Source organism: Rutilus rutilus (genome assembly GCF_951802725.1).
Source record: "Rutilus rutilus genome assembly, chromosome: 18".
NCBI lineage: Eukaryota > Metazoa > Chordata > Actinopteri > Cypriniformes > Leuciscidae > Rutilus > Rutilus rutilus.
The window spans coordinates 14,159,372-14,181,715 of record NC_140231.1 but is presented as its reverse complement, the minus strand read 5'-3'; the positions used below and the strand labels follow the sequence as shown (position 1 = coordinate 14,181,715).

The following is a 22,344-nucleotide window of genomic DNA, read 5'->3' as shown; positions in this document are numbered from 1 at the left end:
AAAAAAAATGCATACAAATTCATATCAGCATAATAGTCTTAAGTTGCAGAATGTCTAAGTATATGATAGGTCCTACCTTTAACGGCAGAAATACGGCCTGAAGATAGAGAGATAGATAGATACTTTCCCTCAAAAGTGGTCTTAGTTTCCTTTCAGTTCTCGTCTCCACTCTTCAGTCCCACGCATGTTTACTACAAGTAGCCTCCCACAACGCTCCCACAGCTACCACGAGACATATCTTCATGTTCAGACACTCGAGTCGACTACCAGTACTCCAGTATCAAGGCTAGTAGTGGAACTCGTCATCGCTTAACTACCACACGACACTTCTCTTGCCTCGCGAGTTGCGCATGGATTTTGCGCTGCTGCTTGGTCTCAGTACGGTACTGAACTATGGGAATGTCTGAGAAATCCTGCATCTGCCTTCACGAGACCACAGAAGAGTTTTGATTCCTCATTCACGCCACAAAATGAATCCACGTGTCATTTGGGCTTCTTTCCATTTGATTGCCACCATTGGTTTTATTCCAGGTAAGGGTGCGCTCTTTTTACGAATGTTTATTCAGGCTTCAAATTACTAGGTATTTTTTGTTTTCATCTATATGTCGGCTATATCTTAGTTTGAACAAGATCATATTACTTATTGATATAACTGACATAGTGTCTTAGTCTATGAGTCAATGACGCCTACATTTTCTGTCCAATTTCGGACATATTGCATTCTTATCAGCTATAAAGGGTTGCATAAAAAGTTACCATATATGGTAGGCTACCTCTCCCATGTTTGTATTCACTTAAATTTTCAAAAAGCATTAGTTATTTGTAGTTTTTCTGTTATTTAAAGTGTCAAAATATCATGTTGTGTGATCCGGCCATAAATGCTGTTTTGGAAACGTCTTTGAAATTAATCTTAATGGCACGATTATTTGGCATGATTTCCAAAGTGTTTTGTAATCCTGTACAAAATTGCAAATCATTTGTTTTACATTTCCATCATAATATACAAACAAACGTTGTCCGATGATGTCCATTTTTATGATATCGACCATCAAGAAACTACCACTCTGGGATTTTTATGTTCAAATTCATTCAAAGACAGGAAATTGCATCATACCAATTTGCCAAGGACCCATGGAAGCAGCAAGCAGGTTTGTAACCTTAGGTGTGATCGGCCCCTTACACCTTTCTATGGGAATATATAGTAAACTGAAATGTATTCCTGTGATCAAAGCTGAATTTTCAGCATCATTACTCCAGTCTTCAGTGTCACAAGATTCTTCAGAAATCATTTGAATATGCTGATTTGCTGCTCAAGAAACATTTCTGATTATTATCAGTTCATAAATATTTGTTAGAAAAAAATTGTCAAGTTAAATGAAATGTTGCACTTATGTTTGCGCGATGTGATTTTTATTTAACAATTTTTTTTATAAAAGATTTGTTCATGAAAATTCAGTGAAATTTTAATAGAATCTGTTTTAAATCTTTTTTTTTTTGTATGAAATTTATTGTTTATTGATCTATTTAAATAGATTTAAATAGAAGTCTCTTGTCATTTGGAGTGACCACTTATCATGTGGCATGACCAATAATATCAATAACTATTAAATTAAAAATAAAATCTAGGCTAATTTCTGTGGCTGAAATATGAATCACTAATACAGTATTCTTAAGTAAAAAAAAAAAAAAAAGCAAATACTTTATTTCTAAACACTTTAATTACGGAGAACTTGTAAAAAAAAAAAAAGTTAAGCATGTTAAGGAAATTAATTGACATTTTTTTTTAGGCTACTGCCAATTCATCTAAATGAAAAAACACTAAAATCACTTAATTTAAAATGTTAATATGAATTTATGTGTACACAACATTCTTAATGTTTGAACAATTGCAATAGATATTATTTTTTGAATTTTAAAATTGGCCTGTCGAAAATCTATATACATCATTGACCCCTATACTGGCTATAGGCTAAGTGGAACTGTAACTGGCTAAGTGGAAAAATATATATTTTTTAATAATTGCAACTTTTGGTCCCAGAGTTTATATTTAATTTGCTGTTGAGATTGTTTATGTTTTTGTCTGTCTGTTTTTTTGGTAGATTTAGTCACATAAATGTGAATTCTTAAATAATACACTTAATAAATATAAAACTTTATATTATAAACGTTTATAATTCCATAGAGGCATGTAAAGACCAGCAGTCCTGGTATTACCCGGAATTTCTATTTAATTCCCTTTGTAGGTGCTTTTTTTCAATTGTTATTAATTATGCAAAAATGGAACTCCTGTGATTGGTTCCTGGTTTCCACACACATCCTTGGAAACTTGAATAACTTGTAATGTAATGTCGCATGTATTGTTTGAATTTACTGTCTTAAAAGTTTATTTCTATCTATGGCAGTTGCCCAAATAGGAACCCAATATATGACCCACAGAGTCCTTGAAGCATTTTTGCATTTTGTCTAAAGAAGCAACTTTGACACCAGTGTTTTTGGACACAAGAATTTGATACTTTCTGAACACTTGCTGCCCAGTTCATGCTGCAGGACAGCAGCGCTGCCAGCTGGATCTCACACATCCTTTTCACACCACAGCATCCATTTTTAACTTTCATTAGAGCGCTATTTTGTCTGGCACTTGAAGCGAATTGATTCGCCAGTGAAAGCGCTGACCACTCTCATCCTCAGACAACAGGAGGGGGTAGTTGAGTAACCGTGCTTGTTCACTAGAGTTCCCTTGCTGCATGCAGTGTGGCCATAGTTCAGTCAAATATATGGACTGCAGTTTGAAAGGTTGTTGTAGCTCTCCTGTTACTGGCGCTTTTTGATAAAGCATGCTCGTTCATCGGGGCATCCTGAGCTGGCAGCCAGACAAATCCAAGTGTCAGCAAGAATCAAGGGGATTTGGGAAATCAGTACAGGGAATATACAAATTTTCTTAGACATAAAATGCTAGTAAAATAGTGGTGTGGTGGTATTTGCCCAGAATTATTATCATTGAGAGGGCAACATCACTGACTAGAATGAAAAAGGGTCTGATGGGCTTATTGCCATAAATAAGCTTAGGTGCCTCAAGTGCTCAGATTATTCTTTATCAGCCCTAGACACTCACCAAACTTTTCCACCCCAAACCACCAAGCTCATTAAGGATGTGAGGATAGCCGTTTTACTCAGTATACTCAAGGAACCACCATTTGACTTTGTGCCTCAACTGATTAATCAAGTCAAGTCACCTTTATTTATATAGCGCTTTTTACAATACAGATTGTATCAAAGCAGCTTCACAGTGATAACATGAAAATAATACAACAAAGTTTGTTTCTAGAAGAAAATTGCGTCATCGCCCACCTTAAGTAAGGCAGATCAATAATATTGTTGAATATTAAATGTCCCCAACTAAGCAAGCCAAAAGCCAAGGCAACAGTGGCAAGGAACCAAAACTCCATCAGGTGACAGAATGGAGAAAAAAACCTTGGGAGAAACCAGGCTCAGTCGGGGGCCAGTTCTCCTCTGGCCAATGAACAAACAGTGTATGATTATGATTCAGGCAGCATTACAGGTCAGAAGTCAGATTGGATCAGAACATTCAGAATATTATCCAGTTCCATCTGATTGGAAGTCGGAGTCACGCCGGTATGGAGACGAGTTTGTTGAGGACCAGTGCCGATGGCTGTCGTGTCGATGAGGCCTTCACAGGGCTGATGAGGCTGGCACTTCAGGGATGCGTCGTGGATGGGTCCAGGCGCAGGTCCACCACCTGATCTGAATACGGCTCGGATCCGGCTGACTTCAGTAAACCTCGGAATAAACAGAAAGACTAACATTAGCGTAGATGCCATTCTTCTTATGATGTAACGAGTACATCAGGTGTTAAAGGAAGTGTCCACGGTTCCGGCTGTCCTAATCTATGGTAAAAGAGAAGTGTTTTTAGTCTAGATTGAAACTGACAGAGTGTGTCTGCTTCCTGGACAATGGTAGGAAGACCGTTCCAAAGTTTTGGTGCTAAATAGGAAAAGGATCTACCGCCTGCAGTTGATTTTGATATTATTCTAGGTATTATCAACTGGCCAGAATTTTGAGATCGCAGTAGACGTGAAGGACTATAATGCGTTAAGAGCTCGCTCAAGTACTGGAGAGCTAAACCGTTTAGTGCTTTGTAAGTAGTCAGCAATATTTAAAAATGTATACGATGTTTAATAGGGAGCCAATGCAGTGTTGACAGAACCGGGCTAACATGGTCATACTTCCTGGTTCTGGTAAGAACTCTAGCTGCTGCGGATTCCGATTACAGTCAATCTAAATAAAACAAATCGGCCAAATCTAAATCACTTTCCTCTTCCTTTTCGGCAGTGTGTTTGTGTGCCCAGGGGAAGTATGCATTCAAGCTGCTGAATGATTTATTCGTGAATTACACCAGTGCATTGAGGCCTGTGGAGGACACGGACAACATCATTAACGTCACCTTGCAGATCACTCTCTCCCAGATCATTGATATGGTAATGACTCTCGGTCAATCACACATTCGTTCTCATTCTCTCTCTGTCTTTTTGATGTCTCATTTTACTACTCTTTACCTTTGAATTGTGCTGTCTGAGGAAATACGTATTTCTTTTACTACAGGTGAATAGAGTAAAACTAGTTAACTAAATATCATACTGGATATTCCCCAGTTAATTAATACAGTAAGGCCATTATTATTTTTGTATTCCAAGTATTTTAGAACAGAAATCGGAACACTAGATGAAGCCAGGTTCAGAATTAGGTTTTCATTTTCATGTATTCGAGTTTAAAGTTTTTACAAAGGGAATTTTGGATATCTCTTTTTATCACTCCATAAATTAGAAAATCCTGTCAACAGTCAGGGGAAAAAAAGGATTTTCACCATGTTTTTATGAATAAAATGTTATATAAACCAAACAATGATATATGATCAACCCCCTCTGTAAAAAAAATCTGAATATAGATTATAGATTTCTGGCTCAGTACATGAGAGAGAGAAAATGGTTTAGCTTGTTGTGTATCGCATTAAATATATTAAAACAAATGTGCTAAGAAATTTAATATTTGTATTCATGTTGGTATCATACCATTTGAATAAAAAAAAATTAAAAATTAACAACCTTTTTGAATGATTTTAAATTGTCAGCTTTTACAACCAAGTCAAATGTAATAAAATATTTTCATTTTCCTTAAAAGCACACAGTGTGCACATTTAATCATTATTTTTTTTAAAAAGGAAAAAAAAAGCTGACCTTGAATCTATATGTGCCTACAGGGGTCCTCTCTGTGACATCTTTTTCTTTTTTCATTTTACAACAAAAATGTTTATCTGTTTAAGAATAGTAATTAAAGATTATGCAAAATTTGATCAATTTTTAATGAGACTTTTTATTTTATTTTATTTTATTTTATACAATCTCTGGACAGTTATACCACACAGACATTTTTAACTTTATGCCCCATAAAATAATAAAATGCCTTGTAATTCCTAAACTGAAAGCAAGGTCATCATTCATACAACTATTGTCTGTATAAATTGCATTTAATATGTTTTCTTTTAATCAATTTCTGACAAAAATAATGTCACAATTTTAGCTATTTTTAACTGATTTTGATATTTATTTTTCTGACTGGATTTTATTTGTTAAAGTCCCTGTAAAGTCAAAATTAAGTATGTTTTCTGAGTTTGTCACACCACAGAAAAAGGTGTTATTAGCCACCCAGCCAAATTTGAATGATAAAAAAAGCCGGCAAGTACATAAAATAAGCTATCAAAATCTTGCAAAAATGAGCAGTAGTCTCTGCTCTCAAACGCTGGGGGCGTGTCCGCTGGCTGCGCTGAAACCACGCCCACTCGCGGGAAAGCTGACGAAAGTGCGTCATCGAGCCCCCGTTTTAGCCCCGCCCAAACAATCCGGAACACAGCAATGGTGAAAAACTGTTTAACGGTCTAACTCCACAATTCAGTACTTCACAGTTCACAGTCTTTGTAATATGTTTTATCAATACATTTCTAACATTTATAATGTGTTTAGAATTTTTTTTTTGGAATTGCCTTTACAGGGACTTTAATATTATTATATAATATTAATGTCTTTGTTAAATTGTGAAATCCGTCTTTATTTTCTAGGATGAAAGAAACCAGATCCTCACAACATATTTGTGGATTCGTCAGGTGTGGTTTGATGCCTACCTCACCTGGAATAAGACAGACTATGATGGGCTTGATACCATCCGTATACCTAGTAGTTATGTATGGAGACCCGATATTGTCCTATATAACAAGTAGGTCGGATTGGTATTGGGTTTCATCGATTCAGCCACAAATTGTATGTCATGTCCTGTCATCACTTTGTTGTTGCAAATGCTGTACATTCTTATGAACTGCTTGTTCATGGGAGCGTAGAGTAAATTTTCTGTTTCCTCTTCTCATAACAAACTGCACTACAGTGTTGTCAGTCTTAACTCATTATTTTTCATACACAAACACACACACACATATGTATGTGTGTTTATTTGTCTCCTCTGCAAAAAGTAATTTCCTAAATCAGCATTTTTGTCTTGTAAAAATATTTAAATGTACCTAAATAAGATCAGTATAACTGATTATTATATTTGCAACTCCACATTGTAATTTTTTTTTTAATCAAATTGACCAATATATATATATATACTGTGTGTGTGTGTGTGTGTGTGTGTGTGTGTGTGTGTGCGCGCGCGTGCTTGTTTTAAGCATACATTAACAAAAAATACAGATGTTAAAAAAAAGAATGAAAAAGAATAAAATTACCAATGGGGTAAGAAAAGCTAATATTATATAACATTTTTATATTTATCTTGTTTTAAGGATGTTTAGATATTTTTTATATTTTCTGAAAAACAAGACAAAAAGACAGTTAAGAAAATTATTTTTTTGCAGTGTTAGATTAGTCACCAGTAAGAAGGAACTTCAGGTGAATATGTTAATTATGGACATGATAATCAAAGATGATTCATGCATTCATTTTTGGTTTTAATTAGGGTTATGAAAAGTAGAAAAGTGCTGACTATGACAATGATTTTATTGATTTCCACCTTCTGCCCTCCAGTGCAGATGACCAGTTCTCCAGCTCTATGGAGACCAATGTGGTGATCCGCCATGATGGCCAGATTATGTGGGACCAGCCGGCAATATCCAAGAGCTCTTGCAAAGTGGATGTGTCTTTTTTCCCTTTTGATGCCCAGCAGTGCCGCCTCACCTTTGGCTCTTGGACCCACAACGGCAACCAGATGGACCTTCACATTGCCCTGGACAGTGCTGATCTCTCTGACTTTGTGGAGAACGTAGAGTGGCAGGTTCTGGGAATGCCTGCTAAGAAGAACGTTATTCTCTATGGCTGCTGCTCAGACCCCTACCCAGATATCACCTACACACTTCACCTGAAGAGAAGAGCTTCCTTTTATATCTTCAATCTGCTCATTCCCTGCATGATGATCTCCTTCTTGGCTCCACTGGGCTTCTACCTGCCAGCCGACTCTGGAGAGAAAGTGTCTTTAGGGGTCACAGTGTTACTAGCCCTTACCGTCTTCCAGCTTCTGGTCGCGGAGAGCATGCCTCCTTCAGAGAATGTGCCACTCATTGGTGAGATCCTGCAAAATAACTTTCACTTGTAATTGTTAGGGGTGAAATGATACCCTCATGTCAAGATTTGATATACATCACGATACTGAGCTCACAATACGATACTATTGCGATACTCCAAGACATGGTAAAAGTTTTTACTGTTGATTAAAATACTAAATTTGGTATTACATGAATAAGTGGAAATGAATAGGCTTGGACTTGGTGCTGGTAACCCAATGCACAGGAAAATGGTTAACCCAGAATAAAAACATTGATGATTTTGAATCTGAAAATACAGAAATATTTTAGATGAATATGCTTGCACAGACTAGATATATTTAAAATAATATAGGCCACTTTTTACTGGTAACATAAGACATTTGGCATTATCAGGACCCATAAATATTCCCACATTGCATTATTATACATTATATTCAACATTATATAGTAGTTTAATGTAGTACTGACACTAAAACAATGTAAACTTGAATTTTTTCTCACACAGATATTTTCATTTTGGGTAAACTATACACAATACATATTATCACTATCCACGATACATATTGTTGCAATTTTGTATTGCGATATATTGTTACACCCCTAGTAATTGTACAATTCGTTTTTATTCCAACATGCAGTATCTGTTTTTTTTGTTGTTTTTTTTGCTCATTAAAGGGGTCCTATTATGCTTTTTCACTTTAGTTAGTGTGTAATGTTGCTGTTTGAGCATAAAAAAAATCTGCAAGATTACAAAGCTCAAAGTCTATTCCAAAGGGAGATATTTTATTCAACAGAATGCACTTTGCAAGAACTACAATGAACGGCACGTTTGGACAACAATGCACTTTTTCCGGGCTTTGTGAAGTCATAATGTTACTCATTTAAATGGCCCACGGAATACGCAAAAAAGCGGACGAGGCCTGCTGCTATGTTAAAGAGACACTGTTTTTTCCACAACTCATTCGTTTGACCTTCCTAAGGCTGACGAACTTAGTGGTTAAAATAAATTTTAAACTGTTCTTGAACATTATAATCCCAAAGTTTACAGCTTCCAGAACCAGAATGCAGGCTACGCACAAAAGCTTCTCCTGAAATGGAGCAGTTCCCACTTTGTCGGGACAATCTGTTGTTTGTGGTTCACAACTTGTAAGTATGTCTTATTATTTGTAGTTGCGTTTTCTAATAACAGTTCCAGTTAAATGTTATATGTTGCTGCTACGCTCGCCTTCCAACATTAGTGTTGATATAATGTTTACTATAGCTTTTGTAAGCTCTTGCTTTTGTAAGGCTGTTCACCGCCCCTTAGTAAAATTAACCATGGTTTTGTGATCGATTACTGTTTGTATTACCATAGATTTCCGACAAATATCATGATTAAATAGTGTAACATCGTATCTAAAATGTGTACGAAAATTACCCCCCCCCAAAAAAACATACCACTCTGAAACGTCCTGCGAAATTCGTGCTCGCAAAGTCCGTGCATGAAATACGTTCTGGACGATCCTATTGTTTGTTAATATTGTCAGGGTCTGAATCGGGCTCAAATTGGTTTGAAATTGCCGCCATCCTTAATTTTTACACTAGAGCAGAACTCACAGTTATGGAGGGGCGGGACATTTCCCGAACACACGCTAAGCACTGTCAATCACAACACATTGGGCCAGCTAACCAATCACAGCACATTTTGCATTTCGGAAGAAGGGGCTTCTTTGAAACCGGAACTAAACGACGCATTCATTCGGGCCTGACTGGGGAGAGAGGTGCTGTAATAATAAAATATGTGAAAAAAATATATATTTTTAAAGGACATTCTAGTACACCCCAAAAACAAAACCAAGACTTTGTAAAAGGGCATAATAAGACCCCTTTAATAATTTTACTATTAATGTAGCAGTGCATAGCCTTTGGTTTTTAAACAAATGTTCAGCACAACACAGAATTCCCATTTATGCATTTGGCTGATGCTTTCAGTTCAGCATGTACTGCATTAATAATGGTAAAAAAACAATTAACCATGGTTTTGTGATCGATTACTGTTTGTATTACCATAGATTTCCGACAAATATCATGATTAAATAGTGTAACATCGTATCTAAAATGTATTTAAAAAAACGAGAAGTGCAAAACAAACCACAATTCCGAAAACAAAACAACAAATTTATAAACGCAATGGAAAGACTAAAATCAAATTAACAAGTTAGAAAACACAATAACATTTCCGAAAACAAAGTTTGTTTTGCACTTCTAGGGCACCGTAGAAAGGGGCATAGAAGAGTAAGGTTACAGGAGAGGTTGTTTCCCTCTCTGTCATCTCTCCCCATCTCTTTCCTCTCTCCCCCTCTCCTTCCTCTCCCTTCACTCATGCCATCTTGTATGTGTTTCTCTGTATGCTTATATACACCACTGAGGAACTTGCAAAAAGTTGCTTATGTTTAAAATGGAACGTATGCCTCATGCTTACATGTGGCACAATCCACTTTCCATAGAAATAAAACTGTCCTTTAGTATATACATTCTTGGTACATATGCATCAGTGAAAAACATTCCTTTCCTTATAAAGAATACAGCAACTCAGTCGATGTATACATTATTGGAAAACCTTTGCATCAGTGGATCATGTTGCATTGCACACATACTCCTTTGCCAAATATAGCTCATCCCATATCTCTCCTCAAAACACATGTACAACATACTCTGACTTCACAAAATATTATACATTATACAAAAAGAAATAATACTGAAAATACATTTAACAATAACATTTTAGTCTTCACGTGGCCAGAATTTGTTCCCATGATGTGATTATTACTCCCACAGCTTGTTATTACTAAAATGAGGGAACAAATTAGTACAATGTGGCCATTATTGAATTAATTCTTCATATTTTTTTCGCATGTCATGTGAAATACCAAACAATTTTATTCTAAGTTTGTACTCAAGATCTGCCTTCTATTGTTCTGCCATTGTTTCTGTATCAATACCATGATCATAAACAGTGAGTACCAATTTCAGTCTTACATTTGAGACAAAAGAGTAAAAAGAAATTGTTAAAGATATGTCTACAATTAGGGGATATATGAAATCTGTACTTTATTCAGCTGAACAGCTTTTGCCCAATTACAGACTGATATTATTTTTGCATGTTCCCAAATATCATCCCAAGTGTCATCATTAATTGGAATTGATAATTACTTTTCCCATATTTTCCAGGTATTCAGTATGTCTGTACAATTCATGCAGCATGAACTGTACTAAAGAACTAAAGAATTTGACCTCAATTAACATCAAATAATGGACAATTCGAACCATAGTTTTCCATCACATTTTAAGTGCATGCTCTGTGTTAAAGTGTCTTTGGCTGGGTAAATCTGTTCTGGCAGTTTTAGTTCCTACCCAAAAAAATTGGCCACATGCTGTATAAATGTTTAGTCTTCTTTATTCAGCACAACACCCCCTTGGATTCCACTGGTGTGCAATTAAGGGGTTCACCCAAGAGAAAACACCTCCACCCACAAGGCCTGAAATAAATAATTATCAGACTGTATGAAATGCAAATAGGCTGCTAGAGCAATAAACAATGTGCCAAGGGTCAATAATTTTAATGAGCCTTTCTAATGAATCTAGGGCCGCCTGCAACTGTGCCTTTTATCAGCAAACTCACTATTGGAGTTTTAGCCCAGTCGATGGTTAACATTGGAATAATTAACATAAACTTTCCTCTTGAGGTCAGATAATCAATGACTCTTTAAATATCTATTTATTGCTGAAAGCTTTGAAATGAAGTCTGCTGTCTATATTCACCAATTCCAATGTTTCCACAGGGAAATATTACATTGCCACAATGACAATGGTTACAGCTTCTACAGCCCTGACTATCTTCATTATGAACATTCACCACTGCGGACCAGAGGCCCAACCTGTTCCTACATGGGCACGTCGCTTTATCCTGCACTACCTGGCTCGGATTTGCTTCGTCTATGACATGGGTGAGGGCTGCCTGTCTGCTCACACAGACAAACCTGCGCAAAAGGGAAGCAGCTGCACTATAAACGGCCCTGCCAGGGGCGAGGACTTCGCTCTGAGGGTACGAAGCATTTCAGCCAGTGATGGTTGTTCACAAAAGATAAAAGATCAATTAAATGAGGATGTCAGTCCAACCTTATCACTAAGGCAAGGAAATGAGTGCCACACTGGCTGGACAGATAGTTCCTGTGTGAGCATTGACCATGGAGAGGTTGCGGGAGCTACAGGAGAGAGTGTGTTGGAGAGCGGACCGACTGGAAAAGAATCGGCGAAGAAAAGGGAGATACTTGTTGAAGGTCAGTGTTTATGTCATCAGCAAAGCCTCTTGAGGAATATCGAGTACATCGCTAACTTTTATCATGAGCAGAAGGCCACGCAGAGACGAAACGGGGAGTGGCGGAAAGTTGCCAAAGTCATGGATCGCTTCTTTATGTGGATATTTTTCATCATGGTCTTCCTGATGAGTTTGCTTATTATAGGGAAAGCTGTCTGAATGCTTGATATGAAAGACATCAGGGGCCTCATGCATACAGTAAATGTCTGTGCAGGTCTAACGAATGAAACGGTTTGCAAATGCAAAAATTGAAATAAAAAGAGAAAATATCACCAACACAGATTGAACTGTATATTGAACTGTTAATTGTATTGAATGTGCACTAGTAGTGTACTTCAGATCTTAAAGGTATCTTTAAAAAATGTTTTTGCAAATAATATAAAATGAATGAAATAAAAGGCCTCTTAGTGTACTCAAAGGGAGTACAGAGTGCACTGTAATAATGTCCAATTAAAATTTTACATTTCAATTTTTAAGCACATTTTAAATAATCTAGTTTAATTTTTTAATTGATGTGTTGGCTTGACAAACTAAAGCACATGTCAAGTACTTGATTATAATTTAACTGCAGTGTGTTATTCGATATTGCATTTAAAGTTAATATATTTTAAATGTACTAAATTCCAATTTCAAAAATGTTTTAACTACATGAAATGCAAGTTTCAATAGAAATTACATTAAGGTATGTTTTAGTTTACCCTAAATGCTTTTCAGTACATTCAGCAGTACACTTTAAAGGGATGGTTCGGAGTAAAATCAACCTAGGGTCCTTTGCACCATGACCTCGAGCCAAACACCCCCCCCCAGAAGCCTTTTTTCCCTTGGTCGAACATTATTAAAGTTAGAGCTTATTTAGAGATATCAGCCGAATGATTTGGTGCAGGCGCTAACGGATCCAAGGATGTATCTCGTAAATTACCCCACTAATAATGCCCAGAATGGTACCGACCATAGTCGTGTAGTGTAACAACGAATTATTATTTTTTCCGAAGTGTTGACAACTTAGTGTTAACTAATAATTGTTGCAAACTGGTACTACCAACAAAATATTAGTGCTTTCCTGGAACTGGGCGTTGTTACACTACATCCTTCTGCATCGCTTTCTGCCAGGACTTTTATGTGCTTTTCCCAAATCACGGAAGTGACCTCGACGTCCGGGTTAGCAGTAGCATGAGCCATCAGGCAAGTGTTATTTAAATAAACTCCTGATGTACTTACAAACTCCTGAGTACAGAACTATTTGTACTACTGTAGAAGTTTGGTAGCATTCTGGGCATTATTAGTAGGGTAATTTATGAGATATACCTTGGATCCATTAGCGCCTGCACTAAACCATTCGGCTGATATCTCTAAATAAGTATAAATTGTTCCAAACCTGTATGAATTTATTTTTTTCTGCTGAACACAAAAGAAGATATTTGGAGTAATATGGGTAACCAAACAGTTGATGGACCCCACTGACTTTCATAGTATGGAGGGAAAAAAATACTATGGAAGTCAATGGGGTCCATCAACCGTTTGGTTACCGACATTTTTCAAAATATCTTCTTTTGTGTTCAGCAGAAGAAAGAAGTTCATGCAGGTTTGGAACATTGTGAGGGTGAGTAAATGACAGAATTAAAAAATTTGGGTGAACTATCCCTTTAAGTATATTATTTTAAAGTATATTATATCCATAATAAATAGGCCTACTCTTTTATTTAAAGTATGCTAAAGTGTACTTCCTTTTCACAAGAGCAAGCTGGACATACTAAGTCTAATTTGTTCCCATGTCGTTGTATATTGTTGATGAATCCAGATTATTCTAAATGAGGGAGTGTGTGCCCACAGTAATTATCAATTAGTATAATACATGCCCAACCTGTCTTCATCTCTGCCCTTCTCAAAATCAGCTGAACACAATAAACACCTTTTATATAGGCCTGGACTAACTTGTGATCGGCTACTATTCTGAATAAATAGGTAAGATGTATTGCAGGTTCATTTAGTAATTCAATTACTACTACCAACTCATGTATAGGAATACAAATTTTACATAACATATTCCAGGTTCAAAAGGCCAACAGGAATATTTTTTTATCCTAAAATTTAAATCTGGTTAGTGAATCCATCCATCATTGTGTGCCAAACTGGATAAAAAAAAATAAAATAAAAAAAAACACAACGGTACATTTGTTTTGTTTTTTTGTGTGCATTTGAAGTCACATTAAAGGCCTGTGATTTTGTTACAGGGCATTAAGTCCCTGCTCAGTTAGGTCACAAAAATAAACTTTTGTGTCCACAAACGAATCCTTGTATTTATATGTAAATTTACTTTATTTATTGCATTGATATTAGGTAAATGAATACTGATTTTAGAGAAAATAGAGCTTTGAAGCCAAAAGCCAAGCAAACAGCCAACCAAGTTTTTTATTACATGGATGCACTCTTGTCTTTACTGCTCTTTACTTTACAGCTAAAGTCTTTACACTAAATTTCGAGCAGGAATATGACAGCATTATGTTTGCAATATTAAAAAGAGACACAAGAGGGACATAATACATACAGTATATGGAAAGCTAATTGAAAGCTGTTGATTTATTTTTCCGTAAACAACATGGGGAAATGGAGATGCAGAGTAGAATGACAAATGGAGAGTTGCACTGACTGTTTCATAGAACTATTCCATAACGTTGGCTGTTACTGCATGTGAGCCATAGTACTGCCTGATTTGTGTGTGTATGCGTGTGTGTGTGTGTGTATATATATATATATATATATATATATATATATATATATATATATATATATATATATTTAAAATACTATATGCACTACTGAATGCACAATATCATTAAATGTTTAGATACAGTATTTAATTGTTTAGCAATGTCATTGTGAAACAGAGGATGTTTATTGGGATTATTTGAATAAATCAGAAAGCTAAAACCTTTTGTGAGGTCTTATGAATGTGTAGTGGGCAAATTTCAACCCTCACACAGAGTGTAAATCCATCAAAAATCCTCATTAAATGATTTAATCTCATACTTACCACAGAGAAGGACTGAAATAAATGCTCATCACCTTCAATAATTAGTTACTGGTGAGATTTATGCAATTAACCCTTTCAGCCTATTTTAAATCCCATTTAAGGAGGCGATGTAGTTACTGAACTTCTAATAAGTTTGCAGTCAGAAATAATGGATTTGATATAAATCATCAAATCACAACATTAAACATTCATTATTTCTTGCACCCCACCATCTAACCTTTTGCTCTGTGTGCTTTCACAGCAATGGTAAGGTTAATTAGCTCTTGGCTTCAACAGACCTCAGGAGGGATGGTAGAGATATAAAAACTACATTCATCACACAAATTGAGGCTTATTGAACTTCTTCTTTGATTATAGAGCCTGCCTGAAACTTTCCAAATATCCCTTTAGAATTTAAATTAACACTATAATTCTTTTCAAACTGGTTTTCTTACACTGCCATTCAGGTTTGGGGTCAGTAAGATTTTTTTTTTTGGGAAAGGAAATTTATAATTTTATTCAGCAAGGATCCATTTTTCCCCCCAAATAAATTCGGTTCTTTTGAACTCCATTCATCAAAGCATCCTGAAAAAAAGTAGCCTATCATGATTTCCACAAACGGCATAAATGTTACCTTCAAGGGAACTTGTGCTGTGTCTGAAGTTACTACGGTATGGGAACGCCTCTGCGCAGTTTTATTTAGTTTCAGTCATGGTCTTTTGACTAAAATGCCATTTAGTTTTAATCATATTTTAGTCATCTGAATTGTTTTAGTTTTAGTCTAGTTTTAGTCGAGCAGTTAGTTTAGCATTTCTCTAAATTTTCCGAATTTCCATTTATCAACCTGTTAATATGAATGATATTAAAGTTTGAACATGCAATACAGACACAGATTTAACTGCTGTGACATCTTGTTGAATAGCTTGTTGTAATTCAACGGAAACTCACGTCCCTGTAATACAGCGACTGTCGTCAGAATGACAGCATAGAGGGGTCTGAATCTGATTCTCGACGCATGTCCTGCACAAAGGAAACATTAATTTACCCGCAGACCTGTATGGAAGTACGGGGTGGAAGAGCTTGCGCAGCGGAAGCACTGTTGCTTTGATGAGACCAAAATAATTCTCTATCGGTTCAAAATCTTAAATTATTTTCGGATGTCCGATAGGGTAAGTTTTACTCGACTGCACGTAAGGGTATAGCGATGTAAAATCGTAATAATCCACTCTCTCATCCTCAGCAGTTTTGTGGTATACTGAATGCATGGGATCAGGTTTTGAAAGAATGACTAGCTGGATTACTAGTGTTGTTTGCATTTTTGAGCAAAGAGGTTTGAAAATTGTGAAAATAGCACCAAAGCAAAAATTAAATAAATAAATAAATAATAATAATATATTATATATATATATATATATATACTTTTTTTTTCTTCTTTTTTTTTTCTTTCTTCAGTTTAGACAAAGGCCTATTTTTGTGCTTCCTGAAATAAAACTCTTTAAAGGGGAACTGAAACGAACAAAATATAATTCGATAACATGTTGGTTATTAAAATTGTAAACAAATTAATTAAAAAATAATATTAAAAACAAAACATATGAAGTTTTTCCCAATACTGACTGAAATTTACATTTTTTAAAATTTTATTATTATTATTATTTTTACATTTGTTGTTATCAGAGCGCAGCCATGTTCGATGACTTCACTGGCATGGCAAAACATGGCTTTTTTTTTACTGTACAAGTTAACACTAAAAACAGCATTTAAGTAAGAAATTAAATTATCAAATGAAATAATAACACTGCATATTCACTGGAAGAATGAAACGTATAGGCTACTGATTCTTATATAGACTGCTGTCACTTTAAGAACTATGCAGGGATCTAGAATATTACCAGAGCCCGTCTACGGAGAGCCTGCCCACTCCCTATTAAGTCCTGTTGTACCGGATTTTGGTTGTAGTACCACCAGAGTTCCACTGGGGGCGATCGCCATGAGTGTAAAATGAATGGGAGCTAAATTTGTCTCTTTCACCCGATTGCAGTTGAGAAATCTCAGATCTGATTGTAGATTTTGCAAGTTCAACATGGGTTTTAGGTCGAAAGTTGAATGAACGAGTACTTATGTCCTTTCGATTTCTTACAGGTTGAGTTGTTGTTGCCCATAACACGCTAGCATTCTGCTAATGAACGCTGATTGGTCAGTGAAGGACTGATTACGACCAGAGATACCGCTTGATGGCATCGTGGCATCCGAAGCGGGACCAGAAACAAACAAAACAAAAACTCTTCTAGCACGTGTGTTTACCTGTGTCAGCTGTGTTGTCGATGCCTCGAGAGAAAAGAAAGTGCAGAGCGCGAAAGCACCAAAGTGACTGAAGGATTGCCGTAAAGCAGTATCTCTGGTCGTACGATGTGTATGACGTCATTGACACTTTAAAAGACTTTTTAAAGCAAATAAGTGACTCAAAAAAATCGAACACCCAGCAATGTGTAATTTATTTGCATCTCCTTTCGAATACAACATTCAAATTACTAGACAAAAAATTATATCCTGAGAAAAGTGGATTTTTATTGGTATAACGCCATAGACCTCCATTCATTCTGCACTCGTCCTGTGAGCGCCCTCATATGGAATCAGAGAGGAACTGCAACCAGTTCAGAAGCCGGAAGTGTACTGAGAGTGAAACTTCTCGCCTTATTAGACATTCTCTGATATTACTGATACACATGTATACAGGGGTTAAATTGGGATTTATTATGTGGGGGGGCTCTCCCTAGGGGGGTCCGTGGGTATGCCCCCCCGGAAATTTTTTTTGAAAAATAAACTATTAAATGGCATTTTCTGGAGAGTTTTGTGCAAAGAAATGGAGAAATTGAGTCTTACATGATATGTGAAAAACTGCAAGGTTAAGAGCATATTTGCATTGTTGTAGTATCAACAGATATTTGGACATTTAGCATTTACATTACTGTTAATCAGCAGTGGTGGAATGTAACGAAGTACAAATACTTCGTTTCTGTAGGCTTTACTTGTAGAATCAATAGTGCATATACGTTTGACTTTTACTCCGTTACATTTTGCAGCAATTATTATACTTTCTACTCCACTACATTTCTACAACGTTTCGTTACATTTTCTGATCAGTTTTCCCCCTGCCAAAACAGGGATTGAAAAAAATGTCCTGTTTTCGGTGCTGATGCGGTGGTGACGCGTTCATGTAAGGGTGGCGCTGCCAATAAAGCACCTAAAAGCTGTCACAAAGAACCATCAAAAGTAATGATTATGAATATGTAAAATATAGCAAGGAGACATTTTAATTGTTTATTAATAAACAAGTGTTTTCTGTGTCAGTGCCCTGCATAGATGAAGTTGACGATGCAATCTTCGCAGTAGTAAACTCGCCAGAGAGAAATGCACATTTCATACGGATTAGGCTACACAAGCAGCGGTCTGTTTTCTTTCGTTTTGAAAAGAAGACCTTCCAAGCTTTCTATAGATATATTTATCAGGTCTGTCAGGCAAGTAGGCTCCCTTATACGCTGAGTTTCGGTTCATTTATGAGACGAGAGTCCAGTTCACTCGCCGGCGCGTCCGTGTCGTGATTAGCCTATCTATTGTCTATATACTATATTTACTTCTTATTTTTGAAATGAAACATTGATTAAAATTAAGATACAATTAATACAAAACGAAATTAATTTTAAAGAAAGGCTTTGTGCTTTCTGTTTGAGGTCTCAGTGAAAGTTTTAAACAGTCTTTTAGTGCCACATTCAGAGCGGTCCCGTCCGTAACATGTTTTTTTCCTCATAAATGCGAACATGAAAAATAAAATGAATATGTTATGTTCTGTGGAGAGCCAACCCTTCTTCATCCGGTGGGTAGTAGGCTACTTTGGTTGGCAGTGTAATTCACAGAATTACAAAAAAATATTTTGCCACCTAAAAGTTAAAGATTTTTTGTGTCACGTCCACGGCATGTGTAGCCTATTTCCCTCATATTAAATATAAAACGCTTGATTACACATTGTATTACCTTGTTATGATATAGTGACCCATACAATGTGCCAAACATTTTTTCCTTACCTTGTTATTCAAGGCCAGGGCACTTTTTGTACAACCAACGTTGTGCTGAACTTGACAAAACTGATCTGTTGCTGCAGCGGCGGCCAGCAGCTCGGGTTTTTTTTTTTTTTTTTTTTCAAGGCAGTAGAAGGTTCTGGAACTTTTGCGCGCTTCCACATCCCGCGCAACTACGGATCTCCCAGGAACATTCATTATTGCTGCGTACATTTATCCATGTCGGAGTTCTGAGCCTACCTAGATGCGCATGGCATGCGCGAGCGGTGCGCGATCATGGTCGACTGACAACGAGATTAAGCAGCTGAACAAGAGTACGGGCACGGCCGTGTTCCGATTGTTCTCATCTCAGCTCCGCCGAGACAAAATAGACATGCCATTTCAAAATCTTTCATTTATAATCAGAAATATGTTTTCAAAAGCATCACTTTTATCAAATTTTATGTGACATAATTTCCTATAGGCAACTGACTGCAAACGAGCAGGCTTATGTGCCGGGGCTGAGCCCCGGAGAGCCCCGGCCCAATTTAACCACTGCATGTATAGAACCTTGTGTTTTTGACACTTTAAATGCAATGAGACAATAAAGAGAATTTAGTTTAGTGCACGTGCTGTGACAGCTGGCTGTCTGTGCTTTGCGTTTAGGCATGTGCGGTACATTGTGCGCTCATCAAATTTGAACTTGCAAGGCGCGCCGCTGCGTCTCTCATTCAGTTAGAAAGCGGCTGAAATCACACTAACAAGTATCTTGCGGGTGTCGTCGATGGATATTGCTTATATTGGATAGCATAAGCATCCTCGATGTCGGATTAATTTAGCAAGGTGATCTGCGGTGAAGGTGAACATCACGATAACAACTAAGAGGTGAGGGGAACTTGTTTACAGGACCCGCCGTGGTCACATTTTATGCCAGTCATTTTGCAAACAGGTTATTCGGCCCTTGATGACATCGGAGGTGTTATTCGCTTGTTGGACATATCAACATATTTGTATTTTTGCAATGCAATAAGACCCCCCTCTCGATCTGTTATGCTCTTGAGATGCCATTTTGCTGGAGCTGTCAAGGTAACTTAGCCTATCATGCCAGTGACGTCACGGACCGTTGATGGCTGCACCCTAGTAACACAACAACAAACTAACATCACTGTTTCCCCCCCTCCCCTTGTAACTACTTAAGCAGTTTTAAGTGTCCTACTACAAATAACAATGATAACACATGTTATATCACCTTTACTTCCTATTTCGTTTCAGTTCCCCTTTAAAATCTGATTCTACATGCTGCAAACTTCAGTGCAATGTAGAACGTCTAAAACATAACCCTACAATAAATGAGACTAGAGCCTGTAGACAAAAATGATACAAAATACAATTTGGTGCATGACACCCTCACTGGTTATGTAGGTTAAAGAAGCTATTATTGTATTATTAGAAAGATTTTGATCAATCTTGAAGCTTATTAGAAGAGTTACCCAAAAACAAATTCTATCATCATTATTTACTTCAAAGTCATATTGGCCTACCACTATTTTTACAGTGGAATACAATTGTGGGTGGGCAATTTTGAAGAATCGTTACGTAGCTCATCACCATGTCTGTAAAGCTCCAAAAAGGCATGCATTGTCACATAAGTATCCATATGGCCTTATACGCTGTATATGTCCAAGACTTCTGGATTAGCTTTGTATAAGAAACACTTGTTTTTATTCACTGATAGTATTTCCAAAGACGGTTAAAATGCTGTAGCAAAATATTGTTGACAGCTTGTTTTAGTGAAATTTAAAACAGACAATTCTACAGTGGTTGCTTATATCAACCAGCAGGGAGGCACATGTTCCTTCAATTGCATCAGTAAAAAAATAGCTGATTTTGTGGTGCGACACAAGGCTTTCATCCATCGTGTTTTTTTTCTTCTTGCTCTGATTCACTATGGTAAGCCTATTATAAGTGTGTAGACCAGTCGGGATGGTTTTCACGTGAAATTCGCGTCACTCGCCCGTTCGTGTCTCATCCTATCCATAAATAGAGAAAAGTTGCTTTTAACGTCTTTATTTCTCTTAAAATGAAATAAAACCACTTCTCATAAAGAAACAAGAACATGGCCTTTTCAATTGATATTTTTTTTTAATAACACCTTATACAGCATTTTTCATTCTTTCAAGCAGACATATTTATTTGTATAAATTAAATCATAATTCAATTTGTATATAACAACTTGTATTTGTCTGAAAGAAGAAAGTCATATGTGCCTAGGATGGCTTGAGGGTGAGTAAAATGATTGGGTAATTTTCATTTTTCAAACTTTAAAATGATTCAGTTGAGAACATTGAGTGATTTTCTCCTTTTCTTTTGTTGTTTGATTAACAATAATGACGGACAGCAGCAGGTTTACATTTAAGGCTGAATGCGCAGATCCAATACACTGATAGACATCCAATTTTTCAGGTATATCCATATGTCTGCTCTTCTCTTTCTCCCAGACATTTAAATTTTTTAACATTTTATGAGACATGCAGAAAGTGTATGCCAACTAATGTCCCGCCGGGTAGATCAGCATGTTACAATTCAAATGTGCGCATCTACCACGCAGGACATCAGCTCCAACTGGATCTCTTCCCAAATCGTCCCTCCCTAACATTTTCTTTTTGTTTTTATCCGTTGAAGAAAATGTCAGTAGATTTTCGTCATAGTTTTTGTCATTCAAAACTGTTATTTATCAGTTATTTATCTAACCCTAACCCATCAGTAAAAATTATTTGTCAGCAATTTATTTGTCACAGAAATTTAAACCGCCTGTTTGTATTTGCGTCTTGAAGCATGTGTAATCAATCTAATGGCATGGTGGGACGTCATCTAGTAGCGTGTGATGTCACGACCAGGAATCTATAAAGCGCACCCAGACCAAACAATGTCAGCTGTTCCTTCAACGAGCGCTTTGTGTTCATACTGTCTGTCTATGGTGATGTTTGTCCCGTAGGAAAGCATACATACATATTGGAAAATTTGTGAAATGACGAGCAAACAGCGTTTTAAATGTGTGAAAAAACTCCCTGCCCTTGCTACATTACGGATGGGGATGGAGGATGACACGCGATTTATGCGTCGTTTGTTTGGGGGCAGAGCATGCATGACGTTTTTTTTTTTTCAGAAGGCCGCCTAGGCACGCGGTCCTCGCAGTTCGGGTACCGGCGACTTAGATCGTAGGGATTGCAGGTGGATCTAGTGGAGGGGTTGAAGACGGGCTACCTTTTCTCTGCTTTCACGCACTAGATCCAGCACCTACTCTCAGGGGTCGGAAGCA

General features: G+C 36.8%; 1 protein-coding gene across 1 annotated transcript; it reads left to right on the top strand.

Moving 5' to 3' along the window:
• The first annotated feature begins 65 nt into the window (after positions 1–65).
• On the top strand, positions 66–12,765 carry LOC311277235 (neuronal acetylcholine receptor subunit alpha-10). The gene is made up of 5 exons (XM_084387484.1): positions 66–531; positions 4,351–4,496; positions 6,131–6,285; positions 7,089–7,621; positions 11,425–12,765. The coding sequence occupies exons 1-5, from the start codon at positions 471–473 to the stop codon at positions 12,117–12,119; spliced, it is 1,590 nt and encodes a 529-aa protein (XP_084243610.1). The 5' UTR covers positions 66–470; the 3' UTR covers positions 12,120–12,765.
• Positions 12,766–22,344: the final 9,579 nt, after the last annotated feature.